Here is a 16,485-nt window from a genome sequence, read left to right on the forward strand (position 1 = left end):
GTTGATAATAATAGCTCATATTCTGAAAGATTTGCTTCTGTATGCATCTCCTTTTTATTCATATTTGAGAATGTTCAACTCAATTTGCAGTTGGTTTTACCGTCTTCTTTTTGAAGATATATTATTCACTGTGCATTTTAATAACCCCTCGCTTCTTTTTTCTTTATGAATAACATAAACACTGCTCCTTACTATTCAAACTGGATTAAGTCACTATTCGAACATGATTAAGCCATTCTTTTTAAAAAATTTTTTAACATGCTTACTAGGGAGTGATAGCATCAGGCGACATGGTGTCAGCCCGTCTTGACATAAAACAAAGTTCTGTGTCACTCAGGAAATTTTGCTAAGGCATTAGGGGAAAACCTGGCAAAGTTGGGTAATTTGGAAATGTCAACTTGGTAGACACCCTGAGACACCCGTTTGGTATGTTCCGACGAATGCAGTTTACAGAATTGCTGTAACTGTTCTTGATGCAGAGTTACGGATTTATGAACTTTGTGCTTCTATATTTTTTTTTTTCAGGCTTAGTGATATTCGAAAATTTTTGTGAGCAATTCAAGTGCTAAATCAAAATTTGGCTTCCATCAGTCACTAGAATTTAACTTTCTTTCTCTAATGCAACAAATTTCATTAAAATTGGCCTAGGGCTTAGAAAATAATTTCTGTGTTTTACATGTATTTAAGCAGGCAGCATCAGAATTGGGCCTGAGCTAAAGCTTCCTCTTGATGTTGGATCAGGTAATGCATACTTGTGACGTCCATGTAGCTTGAGGTTTTTGATTGAAGTGGTTCGAGATCAGTCACTAAATGTTTGTTGTGTACATTCTGTCTGGGACCCAGCATGATGTCGGACACACTGAATTTAGCTGAGTCGCCTGTTCTCTTGTGGAGCAGCTATTGTAGCAATTCACGCTTCTGGTATTTGTCATTCTCAAGAGCCTGGCAACATGCCTACAGTGTCTCACTGTCTTATAGCATTCTGCAGCCATACTAGAGGTTGCAGCTTCAATTCCTAGCTATGACTGCTACATGTTATTAGAATTAAGTGCACAATAAACATCCCCAGGTGGTGAAAAGTAATCGGGTGCCCACTTCCCCTCTCTATGGCATATCTCACAGCACAGATCCTACCCGCCCTGATGACTTAGTGGCTGTGGTGCATTGCTGCTGAGCGTGAAGTTGCAGGATAGTGATTACAGCGGGCCCTATTATGGTGCACCGTGCAGACCTTTCTAGTGCATTGCAAGGATCTGACGAATGACACCATAGTGCATAGCATATTGTATGCTTTGGAGAACGTCCTTCATTACCAGCGATGTTTGGTGACCACGTGTCGGTGAGCAAGTTATAGTATGGTACTGTATGTGTAACAGGGTTGAGATGCTCGTCTTTTATGGAGCTTTCCAAAATGTAACATTAAAAGGACACTAATGTGACTAATGGGTAATTCAATCTAACAAAAGTAATAGACTGATGCTATTACTAAGATGGCCCTTGTAGAGGACAAAATGACTAATGTAGGACAAGATTGCAGCTACCATAGGTGGTGTCTCATGTACCATATATAACTGGTAAATTGTCAAAGTAAAAATGTGATTGTAATGCACTACAACAGAAAGCAAAATACTGTTTGGTCACTTCTATTGCATTATAAGTAAACCCACTGATCAACTAGAGCATCAGCAATGTCGTTGCAAGTGGCAGCATTTGAAGTGATAAGCTCGCAGCATATTGCCAAGTCATTTCCTATTTTTCTTCTACCACTTTTATTTTTTTTTTCGAACTTCCCACTCACTGGAAGGTTCTTGGTAGGGGAGTCGGTGTCCGGAACTATAGCAGCCTATGGAAAGCACCATCAGCTAGCAATGCATTGTGTTGTGCAGTTATAACAAAAGATACTATTACTACTGAGTACTACATTGTTATGAACTCTCATTGCTGTAAAATACCTGTTTTCCAAAGTGATGTGAGAGAGAAAGTACTGAATGTGGACTACATGGTGTGATTCATAGGTGCGCATTTTTAACCACGGTTGTCCTTTTTTCTTCCCCCTCTTTTGTCAGGCTGTCAGGTATGTTGAACCTCATGGACAGCAATCCGTCAACACCACAGTCCTTTTTCCACCCACACTCGCCAGACGCTGGAGCAAGCATCTACCACGATGGTTCCTCCCTTGACCAGGCCATGCAGTAAGTGTGCACCTGCTGCCTGCCTGCTGCCTGCCTGTCCTCTTCACTCTCCCTCCTACTCCCTCGCACCTCCATTTTTCCCTTGCACATCCAATGGTCATCAGGCCCTTCCTCATCACACAACCATCCCTTGACCTTCCTTGCATCACTGTCCCTACCCCCTCTCCCCCCCCCTTCCTCCAAAAGTGAGAAGAAGGTGCTACCATCAACTTTGTGGACCTCGAAGAGGTGGCTCGGTGACCCTCTGGCCTCTCCTTGAAAGCGGCTTATTCCTTTCACCTCCTGGACCACCAAAGAATGTGTAGCACGAGGAGGTTCTTATTGAAGGATGGCACATGTTCCGCTTGTCCCGCAAGCCTGCAAAGGCGATTTTTTGTGAACAAGAGAAACAAAAGGGCAAAGACGCTGTTTTGGGCGTTGCTTGCCTGCCAAGGAGCCTGCCTACCCAACATACCCATTTTCTCATCTGTTCATGCAAGTGTGACAAGGCAGAGACATGGCAGTATGTCTCCTGTGAGACTTTTTTTTTCTTCTTTTTCTTCTATTGCTGTCTAGTAAAGCACTACAATGCTTGCTATATACAAGAGCTCCCATTTTTGCTTGTATTCACTGTTCCTTACCTCATCATTTAGTATTCATTTCTCAATTTTAACTTCGTTTTTAAGCAGCTGTCCTTTTATTTTATATTTACAGAGCTCATTTTTCACGGTGACAAACAGTGCATGTTTGCGCTCCAGCTTTGTCCTAAAGAAATATTTCTTTCTTCGGTGTTCTTCACATTTTTAGTGTAAGTAGAAGTTTCTGTACATTGTGTCTGTACGAGAGTATTGGTGCTTCCCACTTATTGCATCGTGATTGGGAGCAGTCTTCATGTGGTGATGAATACTTTCATTATGCTGGCTAGTGTGAGGTTATAGCATCGTGTCAGTGTTCTTCGTCTTTGTGCACAGAGAAGGAATGCATCTTTTAACAATTAAGACGGTGGCTTTGCGTGACAAGGCTTAATATCCTCAACATAACATCAGGTCCTTGGCTGTTATAATTCTTGGACCTTGTCCTAGTAATTAAGGAAATATATAAAATTGAATGAAGTATGAAGCACTCTCTGGGGAAAATTTCGTGTGACATTTGATGCCTCTGCTTTCCGTTGACAGCTCACCTCGCTTCATATATAGGCAACAGATGAAAATTGGAATGGTTTTATATACATTCTCTGCTAGAGTGAGTGTCATTTACTGCTTTAAGGTACAGCTGGTTTTGTGCTCACTGCTCAGTGAACATTACTGCGCAACTCAAGCACTTCGTTCGTCAACATAAACAGTGCTGGTTGACTTTTTTTAGCAGCTGTCATCACAGAGCAAAGCTATTAGCAGAGCTGAGTGGGAGATGGCTGGTCAGTCAAAGCCAAAGTGAATGAATGTTTTAAAGGGACACTAAAGGCAATTATTAAGTCAAGCTAAAGCGATAGATTAGTGCTCAAGAATCTCAAGGCGTGAATATTATCACGACCAGAGCCTTAATAATCGAGAAACTGAGGTGAAGGCAGGACATGATTAGAGACTCCCCCGCGACATTCAAGTATTTGCCTGATGACGAAAGCACTCCTCAGTTAAATTCTGTCACTAGTACTAAACCGCTCTTTGCACAAGTCATCCTTGTATTGTAACATAAGACAAAATGAAATGCTACCTGTTGAGTTCTATTTCATTTGTAGAAAAAGAAACTAATTGGAATTAGACTTGAAAATGACACGGGCGGTCGAAAGGCTTTGTTTTAGCTCGACTCCGCGCCACCTACACTATCGCATTTCAGCAGTTTCGTTATCGCGTAGTGCTGCGCTGGTTTTGCTGACTCGCGAACCTCGCACAACCTGCACGTAGCAGAGAATTCAGCTTCCATGTTGTGTCTCGGGATGCCCGAACAGTCCACGCCACTCATGGCGCCGCTTGAACAAAAAGCAGCTGCAGCAGCGAATCCACCACTCTGCCTTGACTCAGTGCCGCCGTCTGTTTGGGCGCCGTTTTACTTACCGACAGCAGCAAAGGGTGGTGATGGCATATGCAACGTCACCACTCCCTCGGTTGGGTGGCGGGAGATTTGAATTTCGAAAAAGGTATTCGGACCCTTCAGATGAATTTTTATTTTTCATAAACTAAGTCCTTCCTTGGCACAAAACAAGCATTACGAGGTTCCTGGAATGGTATTTAAACAGTCCACGTAGACCTAGTATTTGCCTTTAATGTCCCTTTAAAAGTAAACAGTGATTTATGAGTAAACAATCCCTAATCTTAGACTCTTGGATGGATGCTCAAGTCAAATATCAAAATATTTACCCCCTTTTTAGGTCAGTTGGTGACTTGCTCTAGTAGCAACACTTCCACCTGTCCAGATGTATATTTTGTAGATTTCTCAGCCACAGCTGTAAGCACTGGGAGCCGCAGGAGCGATTTCTGAAATGCAGTATGTGGCACCATAGTTTCCTTTGAATTCGTTTAACTGTGCAACACATATATCTAATGATTGAGCATGACAAGAACGTATGAGTAGCACTTTTTGAAGAAGTGTGTTTAGAAGTTGGAGACACAATCAAATGAAGCACCTGTTACCATATTTATTTGCACATGTAACACAGGCTCTCTGTGCCCTTAAAATGAATTGCAGCATCTACATATGGGGAGAGGGAGGCAATGACAGCAAAGGGTTTTTAAGAATGAAGAGAATATGCACAGAAATATACCTAAACTGGTGCCTATACATTGTTGTTTCTGTCTACACTTAGTTCCTCCTTGCTGACAGAGGGCAGTGTGAGCTGGTGAAGTTGGGCCATCGCTTGTGCTCTGTTTCACAATAAAACAGCACTGGAGTGGGGGCTACGGCTGTCACCTGGTTATCTCCCCATGCAGCATATACCTCTTAGTCGGCGTCGTCTGCACTGGCCTGGGCACTTCAACCTAAGTGTCAGAAGCACACCTTGCACCTCCCACACCAACGTCACATTAGACAGGCTTAGTATGGCATCTCAGTTGTTTACCTGTGTGTAGACAAAACGACTACTGCCTTTAACATGCACATTTTAAGAGAGTTCACAAGTGGTTGAACGAGGGATGTCTCTAAAATCAACATACTGACAAGGGGACTTCTATTCGTCAGGGTAACAACTGCTTTTCTCAATAGAACAAGGAATTTGAGTGCAATAACTGACCACTATTGACCATTTCAAGTCTCTATCTTCCTGTCCAGCTCTTGTCTTTTTGGGACATTCTCAGAGAGGCATTTTAGAACATTCCGCATGTACAAAACTAAGCACTGTTGCCCCGTCTCGGACACTAATCAAGCCATTTCTGCACCAATGGTGGCATCTTTAGCTAGGCCTAAGTTAGTTCGTCTTAAATACAGCGACAAACCATCGCAAGTACTTTTTCATCGAAAGTGAAACGAATCCAAACATTAATCAACTCAGCCATTCTTACAAACGCAACAAGAAGTTCCAGCACTACAGTGAACTTGATTTGAAGAGAGCACCCTACATACATCTACGTATGTTGTCCTGCTAGCTGTGCAAGTCGTGATGCACACGGTGCTGGATAAAAAAGGGAGCATGTGCACTTAAGATATGCTATGGTATAGGATATGCAAGGGCTTTGCATTTGCTTTACTAAAACTGCGTGTTATCTTGAAACAGAGTACAGCTTGTGCTGATGCTGCTGTTGCGCCATGCCACTTTGTATCTTAGTCGTGTGGTGCAAGTTGCTGATGCAACATCCAAAGAAGTCCAGCTGTTGGCTTTTTTCCATTGCTCTGATGGGGGTAGATCGATATGCATTGAGTAACAAGACTTTGGCTTAGGTTCTACCATGGGCCAAGATAATCTGAAGTTGAGGAAAACGGAACATTCAAGTTTTTTTCAAAAATCGGATGTGTCAGATCATTGTTCAGCCTCTTGATGTGGATGTCTGGAAGGGGCAGCAATTACCTGAATGAATAATTGCAATATCCTAGTTAAAAATATTGACTGGTTAACTTTCTAATTATTCACTTTAGGGCACAAGTTACTGGTGTCCTAAAGTGAAGTCACGTCTGCTTGGCAGAAGTCTTAGACCAGCACCACTTTTGAGGCATATACACTTAAATTTTGCTAGCAAATGCATTGGTGTTCCATTTAATAGTTTTCCTAAAACATCCCTCTGATAGTTTCAGACAATCTTGCCAAAAAATGCCAACGTACTCTTTCTTTTGGTGGATTTTAGGGACAGATATCTTGAAAGTAGTGCTAGTCTTAGAATTTCTGAAACCCGCCACACTGGCTTAGTGGCTATGGCATTGCCCTTCTGCTGAAGTCTAGGTTGCAGGTTCGGTCTTGGTCACGGCGGCCACATTTCGATGCGGGCGAAATGCAAAAGCGCTTTTAGCTTTAGATGCACATTAAATAACGCCCGATCGTCAAAATTAATATGGCGTCTCCCGCTACGTCGTGCCTTATAATTATATTGTGGTTTTGACTTGGAAGAACCCCAGTATTTAATGTTTAATTTAGAATTTCTGCTAAGCAGATTTCTGTCACTTCTAAAAATTCACTTGGAGAAGCCAGAGTGTGCTATAGTCTCCATGCAAGTGAAGAAAATCTATTCAAACTAATAATATTAACATGTGGTTGTGGCAGAGCTGCCAGTGACGTGGCATCGTGGCCCGTAACGTCACGCTCCTGTTCCCATATATACCATCGTCCCACCGGCAATAAGCGTTGTTCTTCACCGACAACCGGCCTGCTTACAGCGACTCTTCTAGCTGGCACCGGGCTTCAGCTTCATGTTGTACTCGAAGTCCCTTAGCTGGCCGAGTCCTTTGAAGACTTCTGCAAAAGGCTGTGCTGGGGGCTAAATATGTTCGTATTCAATGCTTGCAAGCGTCTGTCTGATGAACCCCAGACGTTCCGCCGCTGAGCCACTCAGTGTTACCGGCACGTTCTGCTCTACAATGAAAAATGTTTCTTCGTAAGATTTGTTGTTCGCTGAAAGTAACAGCCACACTTTTTCATGTGATGCAGTTTTGTGGCTAAAAAATGCCGTAAGCGTGACCCGGCAGGATTCTGTTGGCCTATCTGGTAGCGTCTCAATGTCTCATTTCGAAATAACGCAACAGTTTGAGCCCGTGTCTAATTTGCATGTCATTGGTGTGCCTTCAATATGAATCGTTGCATTCCAGTTGTCTCTTGTTATGGTATGAACCGTTAAAGTTTCCAAGAAATAGTCCTCGTCTGCTTCTAGACGCAGCTCACGCAAATTGCTTCGTCTCTGAACCGCGTCTCATGAAGTTCCCGAGAAATAGTCTTCGTCTGGTTCTAGACGCAGCTCACGCAAGTCTCTGCGTCTTGCATACTTGGGCAAAATGGTTCCACCTGCTGCACTTTTTACAAGTCTTCCCAATTCGCAGGGCATATTCCGCCGTGATGTGTCTGGTAACCGCATTTACTGCAGACGTTTCTGTTGCTTGCTACTGCATGAACTCTCGTTTCCTGAGCGGTTGCGGCTGCTTCGCTTATCTCGCGAAACTGCTCTTTGCCTTGCTCATGGGCGTGACAGATATCGACAGTCTTCTGATACGAAGGGTTTTGAGCGATCAACTTTTGCTGAAAATTCTTGTCTCGAATGCCCAGAATAATGCGGCTGTGCAGCATGTGATCTAGCTCTCCAAATTCGCAGTTTTTAGCTAGTATGCGCAGTTGTGTCAACCATTCACTGAAGCTCTCGCCTTCCTTTTGGTTTCTTGATCCGAAATGGAATTCCTGAAAGGTTAGATTCGTTTCAGGCTTGTGGAAATCCTCAAATTTCTGTAACAAGATGTCGACATCGGTTTTGTCTTCACCTGCTTCAATCTTGAACGTGCTGTACGCCTTTCTAGCCTCCTCACCAATCGTTACTAGCAACGTGGCTGCCTGCACATCTTTGCTCTGCTTGCTCAGCTGAGTGGCAGTAGAAAACAAGGTAAACTCGCTCTTCCAAGTTTGCCATCCAAGCCTAGCGTTGCCTGATGTGTCCAAGGGCTTCGGCAGTGGAAGAAGAGACGATGGCGTCGACATGCCGACTAGGGACCGCTGCCACCATGTAAGCAGGCCGGTTGTCGGTGAAGAACAATGTTTATTGCCGGTGGGACGCTGGTATATATGAGAACAGGAGCATGACGTCACAGGTCACACTCTGCCACAGTGGTATGCTTCAAGGATTAGTTGCCAGCTTCCTAAATATTCACTTCAGGGCTTAAGCTAAAGAACATGTGCAGGGAAGTTAAATTAGATATTGTGCTGGTGGTGTGAAATCACGAAATGACATGACTGCAGAGCTTGTGAAGTGCTCATTACTTTGGGCAAGCGGTTTCTGTGTACCCAGCAAAGCAGTGCCTTTTCTTGCAGGGTACCCTTTGAATAAAAGTGCTAGTGCCAACTTGTTAACCATTTTTAACCATTTTTCTATTGATCTGTCACCATAGTGAGCTGAATTTGCAAACCTCCAGCACTTGATTCTTGGTGAACTGGATCACTTGTTTTCTCTACGTGTTGGGTGCATCTAGCATTTTTACTGCTTAGGCACTGGTACTGCTTGAGGATTATGAAAAGACACATCATGACACTAATATTAGATATTTTCTAATAAAATATATCTATATATTTACAAGCTCATTGATAAGCATATTTTTATACACCACACTTGATCATGGTGCTTATGTCAACTGAACGATCATTATCAGTTATTTTTATCTGTTTGTAACTTCGTAATCGAAGAAAGCATTGCCAATCAGTGAATAAATTTGAGCATTTGTCACTGTGTACTATAGTTGCAGTCAAGCTTATTGTCTTCAGCTTGTTTTGCTAAAAACCTGGGATTGTTTTGTGCGAAAGTGTTGGACCTTTGGCCTTGTAGGGGTTTGTTTCAATGAGCTTTATAAAACGATGCTTTGCACAGCTAACATTCCACAGAGGTGAAGTTGTAAAGAAGAAAAAGAAACAAGTCTGTTAGAAAATTTTTACAATTAGCAACCATAACAGCTTGATTAAAATTCATGTTATCTTTTTTTCTTATTATATTATACTATTTAGACATGAAAGAAATTGAAGTTGGGATAGATCCCTCTCTCTCTCCCTCTCTCTCTCTCTCTCTCTTAGATTCTCCTGTGTGTAAATTCATTGAGTTGACTTATTATTCCTAATGTTGTTTCTCACAGTGCACTGTGATGCATTGTTTGCCAAGGTTGTTTTAAGCGCTTTCGGTGTTATTTGCCCTTTAACTTGCCTTTTAAGTAGCCTGTGTGTCAATGTCTTAATATAGAGCAGCCCATTGCAACTGGGTTCTCTTTATATACTTGTGTGCAGTGTCCCCTCCCCCCCTCCTCTCTTTCCGTATATGAAATTTAAGGTTGCTTTTGCATATTGCTTTCTGGTTCATTTCCAAGTGCCATGCTATTACTGGTGTGTTGCAAAACCAGGAGAACCTTAAAGTGCTGTCACAAAGGAATGTTTTACGTCATTTGTAGTAAATGACATCTGTTATTATAGCTATATATTGTGTGGTGCTTTGTGGCAAAAAAAGAAAAGTACTAATGGCGAGCATGTATGTTAACAATGACTGTGTGTAAAACAGGTGTATTAAGCACCAGTGATATTTCATGCCAAACAACGCCTTTAGTTGAAGGAAATGCAGCAAGGCTTGCTGGTGTGTGCCACCCATCGGTTGCATGCTGCAAGGTTGCATGTTGCAAGGTTACATGTTGCATTGGTTGCAAGAACTCCAGGTGGTCAAAATTCAATCAATCAATTAAAACTTTATTTCATCTCTCAACAAAGGGAGAAAGGGGGTGGTGGGAAAAAGCTGCATTACTGCAGCTTGACGAAGCCCGGCCCCCTATGGTACAATTCGACAGTGTACAGCAGTAGTATAGGTACATAACACGAGTCTAGGCACTTTACAGGAAATTTGAAGAAAAAGAATGATAACATGTACAGGCAGTAAATTTGTTTTTCTTTTTTGTGCAGAACAAAAAAATGAAGAAAAGAGAGGTACATACGAAATAATTTAAGAAAATAAGCTGTGACAATGCAGCTAAAAATAAAATGAAAACAAAATTGAATACATCAGACGCATCAAACTCGATATACATAGACGACATACACATATGTGCATACATACATATATGGATACACTAATACTAATGTATACTAATACCAATATACGTACTAATATGTATACAATAATCAAATACGAGTACAGGAATCATACAGTGGGATTTTGCGAGAGGAAATAAGTGAAAAAAGAACGAGGGGACCTAGTATCCGGGTTTAATCGACTTGTAGTTAGGGTGTTTAGTAGATCAGCTATGCGGTAGGATACAGATTGCTGTCCATAATTAGTACGACAAAAGCTTGTTAACCAAATGTCGGCATGTCTCGTATTATAGGGAATTTCGCGACGATTCAGGTTAAACAAATTTACATAATCAACATTTCCCCTTCTCAACATCGTTCTGTGCATGCATGCTAGACGAAATGAATAAATGAATTCACCCAGCATTATTTTGTATTTGTAAAAATATTTAGACGTGTGTTCTTTGGAGGAAAGATTAGCTACAGCATGAATTGCTGACATAATTCAGTTTAGCATGACATAATTTCAGTTTAGCGATGTTTTGTTTTGATGTTGTTGCCCAGACTAGGTGACAATAATTTAGTGTAGTAAGAAAAAGTGAGTTATATACAGTTGGTTTCACAGTAGTAGGCAAGACATGTCGGTGTCTATGTAACAGTCCCGTTATCCTGTTTAACTTTCCGCAAATAGATTCCACATGTTTGTTACAAAGCAGATTTTCTGAAAATATAACTCCTAGTGTTTTAACTTCATTTAAAATGTTAATTTCCTCACTTTTTAAATGCAACCTGTCTTCAAGATTTAGGGCCTTATGCTTATGATCATGATCGTCTGTGTTTCTTGAGCATTAATTCTTATATAGTTTCAATCACACCAGTTTGCGATATACTGTACCAAAATGTTTGTATAATTGACGAGAGTGTCCGGATTTGTGCCTCTGAAATAAATGGTGGTATCGTCTGCATAGCCTATCCGTTTGACATTTTCAGCGCTCGAAAAAAGATCATTCATGTAAACAATGAAAAGAAGTGGTCTGAGAATGCTCCCTTGTGGCACACCGTGTGGGATAGGTTTTATTTTTGAATTTGAATGATTATGGCAAATGTACTGAAACTGATGTTGCAGATACGAAGACAAAAGCTCGTTTGCGTGACCACGTACTCGGTGTTGTTCAAGCTTAGCTAAAAGTGTAATATGATAAACAGTATCGATTGCTTTTGTGAAATCTAGATATATACCTAAGACCAGTTCTTTTGCATCAAACGCTGTAGCTATAAATTCTTTTTGTGTTAGTAAAGCCAATTCCGTTGATTTGCCTTTCAGAAAACCATACTGTGATGTTGAGATGAGTGAGTGTTTGTCTAAGAAACCATGCAATTGCTTGTGTAGGATTTTTTCTAAGCCCTTCGAAAAGATAGACAGAATGGAAATCGGCCTAAAATTATTTGGGTTGTTTTTTATTTCCACCTTTGTGGATTGCTACCACTTTTGCAATCTGCATCTCCTTTGGAAAGCAGCTCTTTTCTAAGCATAAGTTGTAGATTTCAACTAAAATGGGCGCAATTATGTCTATAATGAATTTGACTGGCCTAAAGGCCAGAATACATGGAGCGAACTTTCACGACGAAGTTCGGGCGGCAGAAAATCTGCCGCGGCGCGACACCGTATGTTCGGCTGCGCTACAGGCTACATGAAGCGAAGACACGGCGGCAGACGCCGGTGAGTCGCTGCGTTGTTATCAGTGTGGCTAGACGAGGCAAATGCGCTGTAGTGAAACACGACACAAAAAAAAAGACTAACGACAACTATTATCGCTTTTGAATTGCGGAACACTCTAAAAACGCGTAAAATTTTGTTTAGGAATGATTTCTAGTGTTTTTTATGTGTTTGAGACATTCATGTGCCGATGTAGTTTCAAGAAAGCGGTGATGCTATGCATTGTGGCAACACTGAGCGGGTAAACAACTTTCGGCTCCTCCAACTCCGCGGCTCTGTTCTGTGGCTCAACGCGCGCGCGGCACGCTTCTGAACAGCCGAAATTAAGTTCTCGTTAAATTCCAGCCGCACCGCTTTGGATGCCATGAATACGAAAAGTGGGAGACCGGCATGAACGATAGAGCAGGATCAGGATACACGGACAAGCGGAGAAGCCTAGTTGGGAGTCGGGGCGGATAATGAGACCTGGTTGGCTCGCTTTGGGGCACCGCTCGTTTGCCGCTTACGGTATTGTTGACGCCCGACGAACTTCTCTGCGCCAGCTAGATCGGCGGCGAACGACGTTTTCTCCGCCGCCGCGCGTCGATTGCCGACTATTCGTCGCGTATTCGCTCCATGTATTCTGGCCTTAACTTGCACATCATTTATGTCACGTGATTCGAAATGTTTTAGGCTATAAAACACATTTTTAACTTCATTATCACTTGTAGGAAAAAACACCATACTACCAGAAAATTGTGCTGTTTTATGAATCGAGGATATGCTTGTTCTCTTGCAACTGGTAGGCTCTCCAACAGCTATGGAATGATAATTCAAAACATTTGAAAGATCTGTTGCGCGGACAACGCGGTTGTTCACAAGCATGCTGTTAACATTAGAAACATTGGTCTGTTTTATAAGACTGTTTAGTCGCTTCCAGAACAAAGCAGAGTTGCTCACCACATCGTTAAGATAGGCTTGGTAATACTCTTATTGCGTAACATTTAGTTTAGCGTTGAGCTTATTTCTATTAAGTTTGTTAATGTCTTTAGTTTTCACAAATTCCCAGTACACACGGTTTTTTAAATTTATCTGCTTGTAAAGTGAAGTGTTTATCCAAGGTTTTCGAGAGTTCTTACATTTTCTGATTATGATATCTATAAAATGTTTTTACATATAGCTTTCAAATCCACAACGAACGCTTCGTACATGCTATCTGCGTCGGTACACAATAGAACGTGACTCCAATCATGAATCTGAACTTCCATTCGAAAGGCATGAAGGGAATGATCTGTAATATCCTGCGTATGCACAGGACTGCTACGTTCACGCCTTTCTTGATTTCCAACAGAAATAAAAGCAAAGACAGGAAAATGGTTGCTGATATCGCACACATAAGTGTTCCACTTGACACAATTTCACAGTCTGCATTTGTGATAAACAGATCAAGTAGACTTGATGTTCTATCAGTGATGCAGGTTGGTTCATTTCCTGCATTTTTAAATCCACTAGATGTGAGAATTGACTGAAAATCACTATTAATGCTGGAAACAGATAGCAATTTTATGTTCAGATCACCGCTGAGAAAGAGTACATATTTGTTGTGGGACACAAATTCTAACATTTCCTAAAAAAAATTAAGAAAAACTTGACACCGAGCGTTAGGAGGCCGGTAGACCACTGATATAATCCTGGAGCCGTTTCACACAGTTAATATTTCAAAATTATCATTTGAGACAGAGAATTCCTCCACAACTTGCACGCTGTGAGCGCGGCTAACCAACAGCAACACGCCACCGCCCCGGCGTTGCGGACGGTTTAGCACGACGGTTTCATAACCAGTACATGTAAACGGAATGTTTTGTCGTGAGTACCAAGTTTCCGTGACCATTATGGCGTCAAAGTGAACACCAGTAGAATCAATGAGCAAATCTATATTATCATGCTTATTTTCCAATGATCGCGCATTAAGATGAAGGAAGGCTGGAGAGTTCTTGTTTCGCAGTGTTTTTAGGTTTTTCGGCGCAACAGCCATCTTGGCGCAACAAGAAAATAATATATAAGCTTGGGATTGAAAGAGATTGCTCTGAAAGGCCTATCACGGCTCTTCAGCATTGTTTGTCATGAGCTGTACTGCATCGAGGCTGATGAGCCGAAGCACAGGGGAGCCATCTTCTCGACGTGCAAAGACTTTCCCGCCTTGGTCCATACGTGCTTCCACCCCACCTGCCTCTTTTTTGCTGTTGCAGTGCCAAGTATCTGCTTGCTTTTTCGGGTGAGATGCTCGTTAATGTACACGGTACTCGCCCAAGCACAGCAGTCGTGATCCGCATTTTCTTTGCTTTCGTAAGGACTGCATTACGCTTTTCTCGCCTCACAAACCGCACGACAATGTTTTTTTTTCATTTCCCTTTGCGGTTGGTACTGTTTGACAAACATCAATGTCACTTTTGGTCACAGGGTCACTGATAAACTCAGCCAACTTCGTGACAGCTTCAAATGGCTCATAGCCTGCAGGGACGCCCTTAATTTCAATGTTGTTTGTTCGAGAATAGCGTTCGAGGTCTTTGATTCGGTCGGTTAGCCTGCGGTTTTCCTCCTGAAGAGTTTGGTTGCTAGTCTTCAGTGATTTAATTTCTTCTATCAGTTCTTTGACCTCCCTCTGACATCCATCCACTGTATCACAGGTATCGCTACATTACTGAACACTTTTCTTAAGCACTTTGAATTCAGCAAGAACTTCCTTTCTGAAATTAATCAACTCTTGTCATGAACTGTTGAGGTCATCTGTATCCTTGTGCTTTCCCTTCTTGGCTTGCTGGTGTGTGCCACCTATCGGTTGCATGCTGCAAGATTACATGTTGCATTGGTTGAAAGAACTTCAGGTGGTCAAAATTAATGTGGAGTCCCCCGCCACGGTGTGCCTCATAATCATATTGTGGTTTTAACGTGTAAAACCTCAGAATTTTTTAATTTAAGGCTTGCTGCCAAACGAGTGATTTTATATTTACATCTGCACAATCTTTTAAATGTTTACGCATGAGATTTATGGACATAGATTTTGTAGCTATCAGTGACCTTATGCCCTCTGGATAGCACAGGAATAATGGTGGTAGTCCTGTTGCTGCCTCACTAACACACTTAGTGCTTCTTATCAGACAATAGAGATCTTAGAGAAGCTTACCGTATTTCTCAATCTTTGCTTTGCAAATATCTTTGCTTGATTAGTTCAGTCAAGATTCGAGTTGGGACAGTTCCATTTGTGGGTGTGGCAGAATGGCATAAAGGTAGGTACTATCATGCAGTGCGCAAGATAAATGTCTGCTTCATAAGAGCTGAGAGGGGTGTGTTAACCAACTTTAGAGATAGGCATAATATTTGCATCCACACATATGTGTAGTAGTGTGTTCGTGACATTAACCTGTTATTGACGACAGATCGAAATGCCAGGAAAGACAATTGTATCTATATGTGCAAAACACAGAGAATAAGCATAATCAATGAAGAAAAAAAGAAATTTTGCTGAAACTTTTTCAGCAATAGGAGGGAAGCACCAGGCAGAGAACTGGAAATGGGCTTTACCTCAGGGCACCTATGGCTTCGTTTGAAATTTTTACAGACAGCTCTAATCATATATGAACTATAGGTGTACATGTCATTTGCATTACCTCACGTCTGACGCCACTGCAGCCGAAGATCTTGCATCGGTCTGTCTCCTCGGACTGTGCTTTCAAAAGAAAGCATCCAAACTTTTTTTTCTTGTCCTGTGTTCCTGTTCTAAACCAAGTGACGCTTGCTGCCTGTTGTTCAATGTTAGCCGAAGGCATTTAGCCAAAAACATTGTACTCAATACCGAAACTTGGCGAGAAAAGAATGTTTTCTCTGCTGCACACTGCTCAATAAATGGTTGAATGTAGACAGGGATCATTACAAACATACCTGCCAACACCTGAATTTTTTGTAAAAGTTTGCGAATTTGGACTCATTTTACTATTTTAAGAACTTGCATCAGGTTTTACGAGAAATTAATTCTGTTATCAATAATGGCTTAAAGGCGTTGACAGATGGTGCAAGATTGCCAGAAATATGTACGCATAAGAAATAGTGATGGTACCTGCGCTGCCTTTTTGTGCCAGAGGGGTGCTTGCTTCAGAGAAGTTCCCAAAGTATGCCAGATTGGCTACAGCAAAGTTGCTTAGAAAGCTATCGGGATCTAAAAGATGTGTTGCTTGTAAAATTCTGCTGTTCCAAGTTTAATTCTACCTGTGTGCTGCGTCTATAGGTAAACCACCACTAATAAAGTGCATATGTATCCTACAAAAGGTGTGTGCTCATTCCAGGAGGAAAAAATATGTGCATTCCCCTCGTTCCCACTCCCTTGCTTGTCATGTCTGTGGTATTTTTATGAATTTTAAAGTGCATGGTTTGGCAGGTATGATACAAATGACGTAAAATATTCCTCTGTG

At 41.8% G+C, this 16,485-nt stretch overlaps 1 protein-coding gene across 8 annotated transcripts in view; it reads left to right on the plus strand.

The window, feature by feature from the left end:
• Stat92E (Signal transducer and transcription activator Stat92E) overlaps nt 1-16,485 on the plus strand; it is a 160,495-nt gene that overhangs the window by 101,593 nt on the left and 42,417 nt on the right. For 5 of the 8 annotated variants that reach the window (XM_055071151.2, XM_055071154.2, XM_055071153.2 and 2 more), the window contains exon 18: nt 2,067-2,192. In XM_055071151.2, coding sequence (XP_054927126.2) covers nt 2,067-2,192 — 126 coding nt within the window. Of the gene's footprint in view, nt 1-2,066; nt 2,197-2,378; nt 2,980-16,485 lie in introns of those variants that run through there. The other 3 variants (XR_008612670.2, XM_050178929.3, XM_050178928.3) reach the window with 3 other exon arrangements.

Source organism: Dermacentor andersoni, chromosome 5 (genome assembly GCF_023375885.2).
Source record: "Dermacentor andersoni chromosome 5, qqDerAnde1_hic_scaffold, whole genome shotgun sequence".
Lineage (NCBI taxonomy): Eukaryota > Metazoa > Arthropoda > Arachnida > Ixodida > Ixodidae > Dermacentor > Dermacentor andersoni.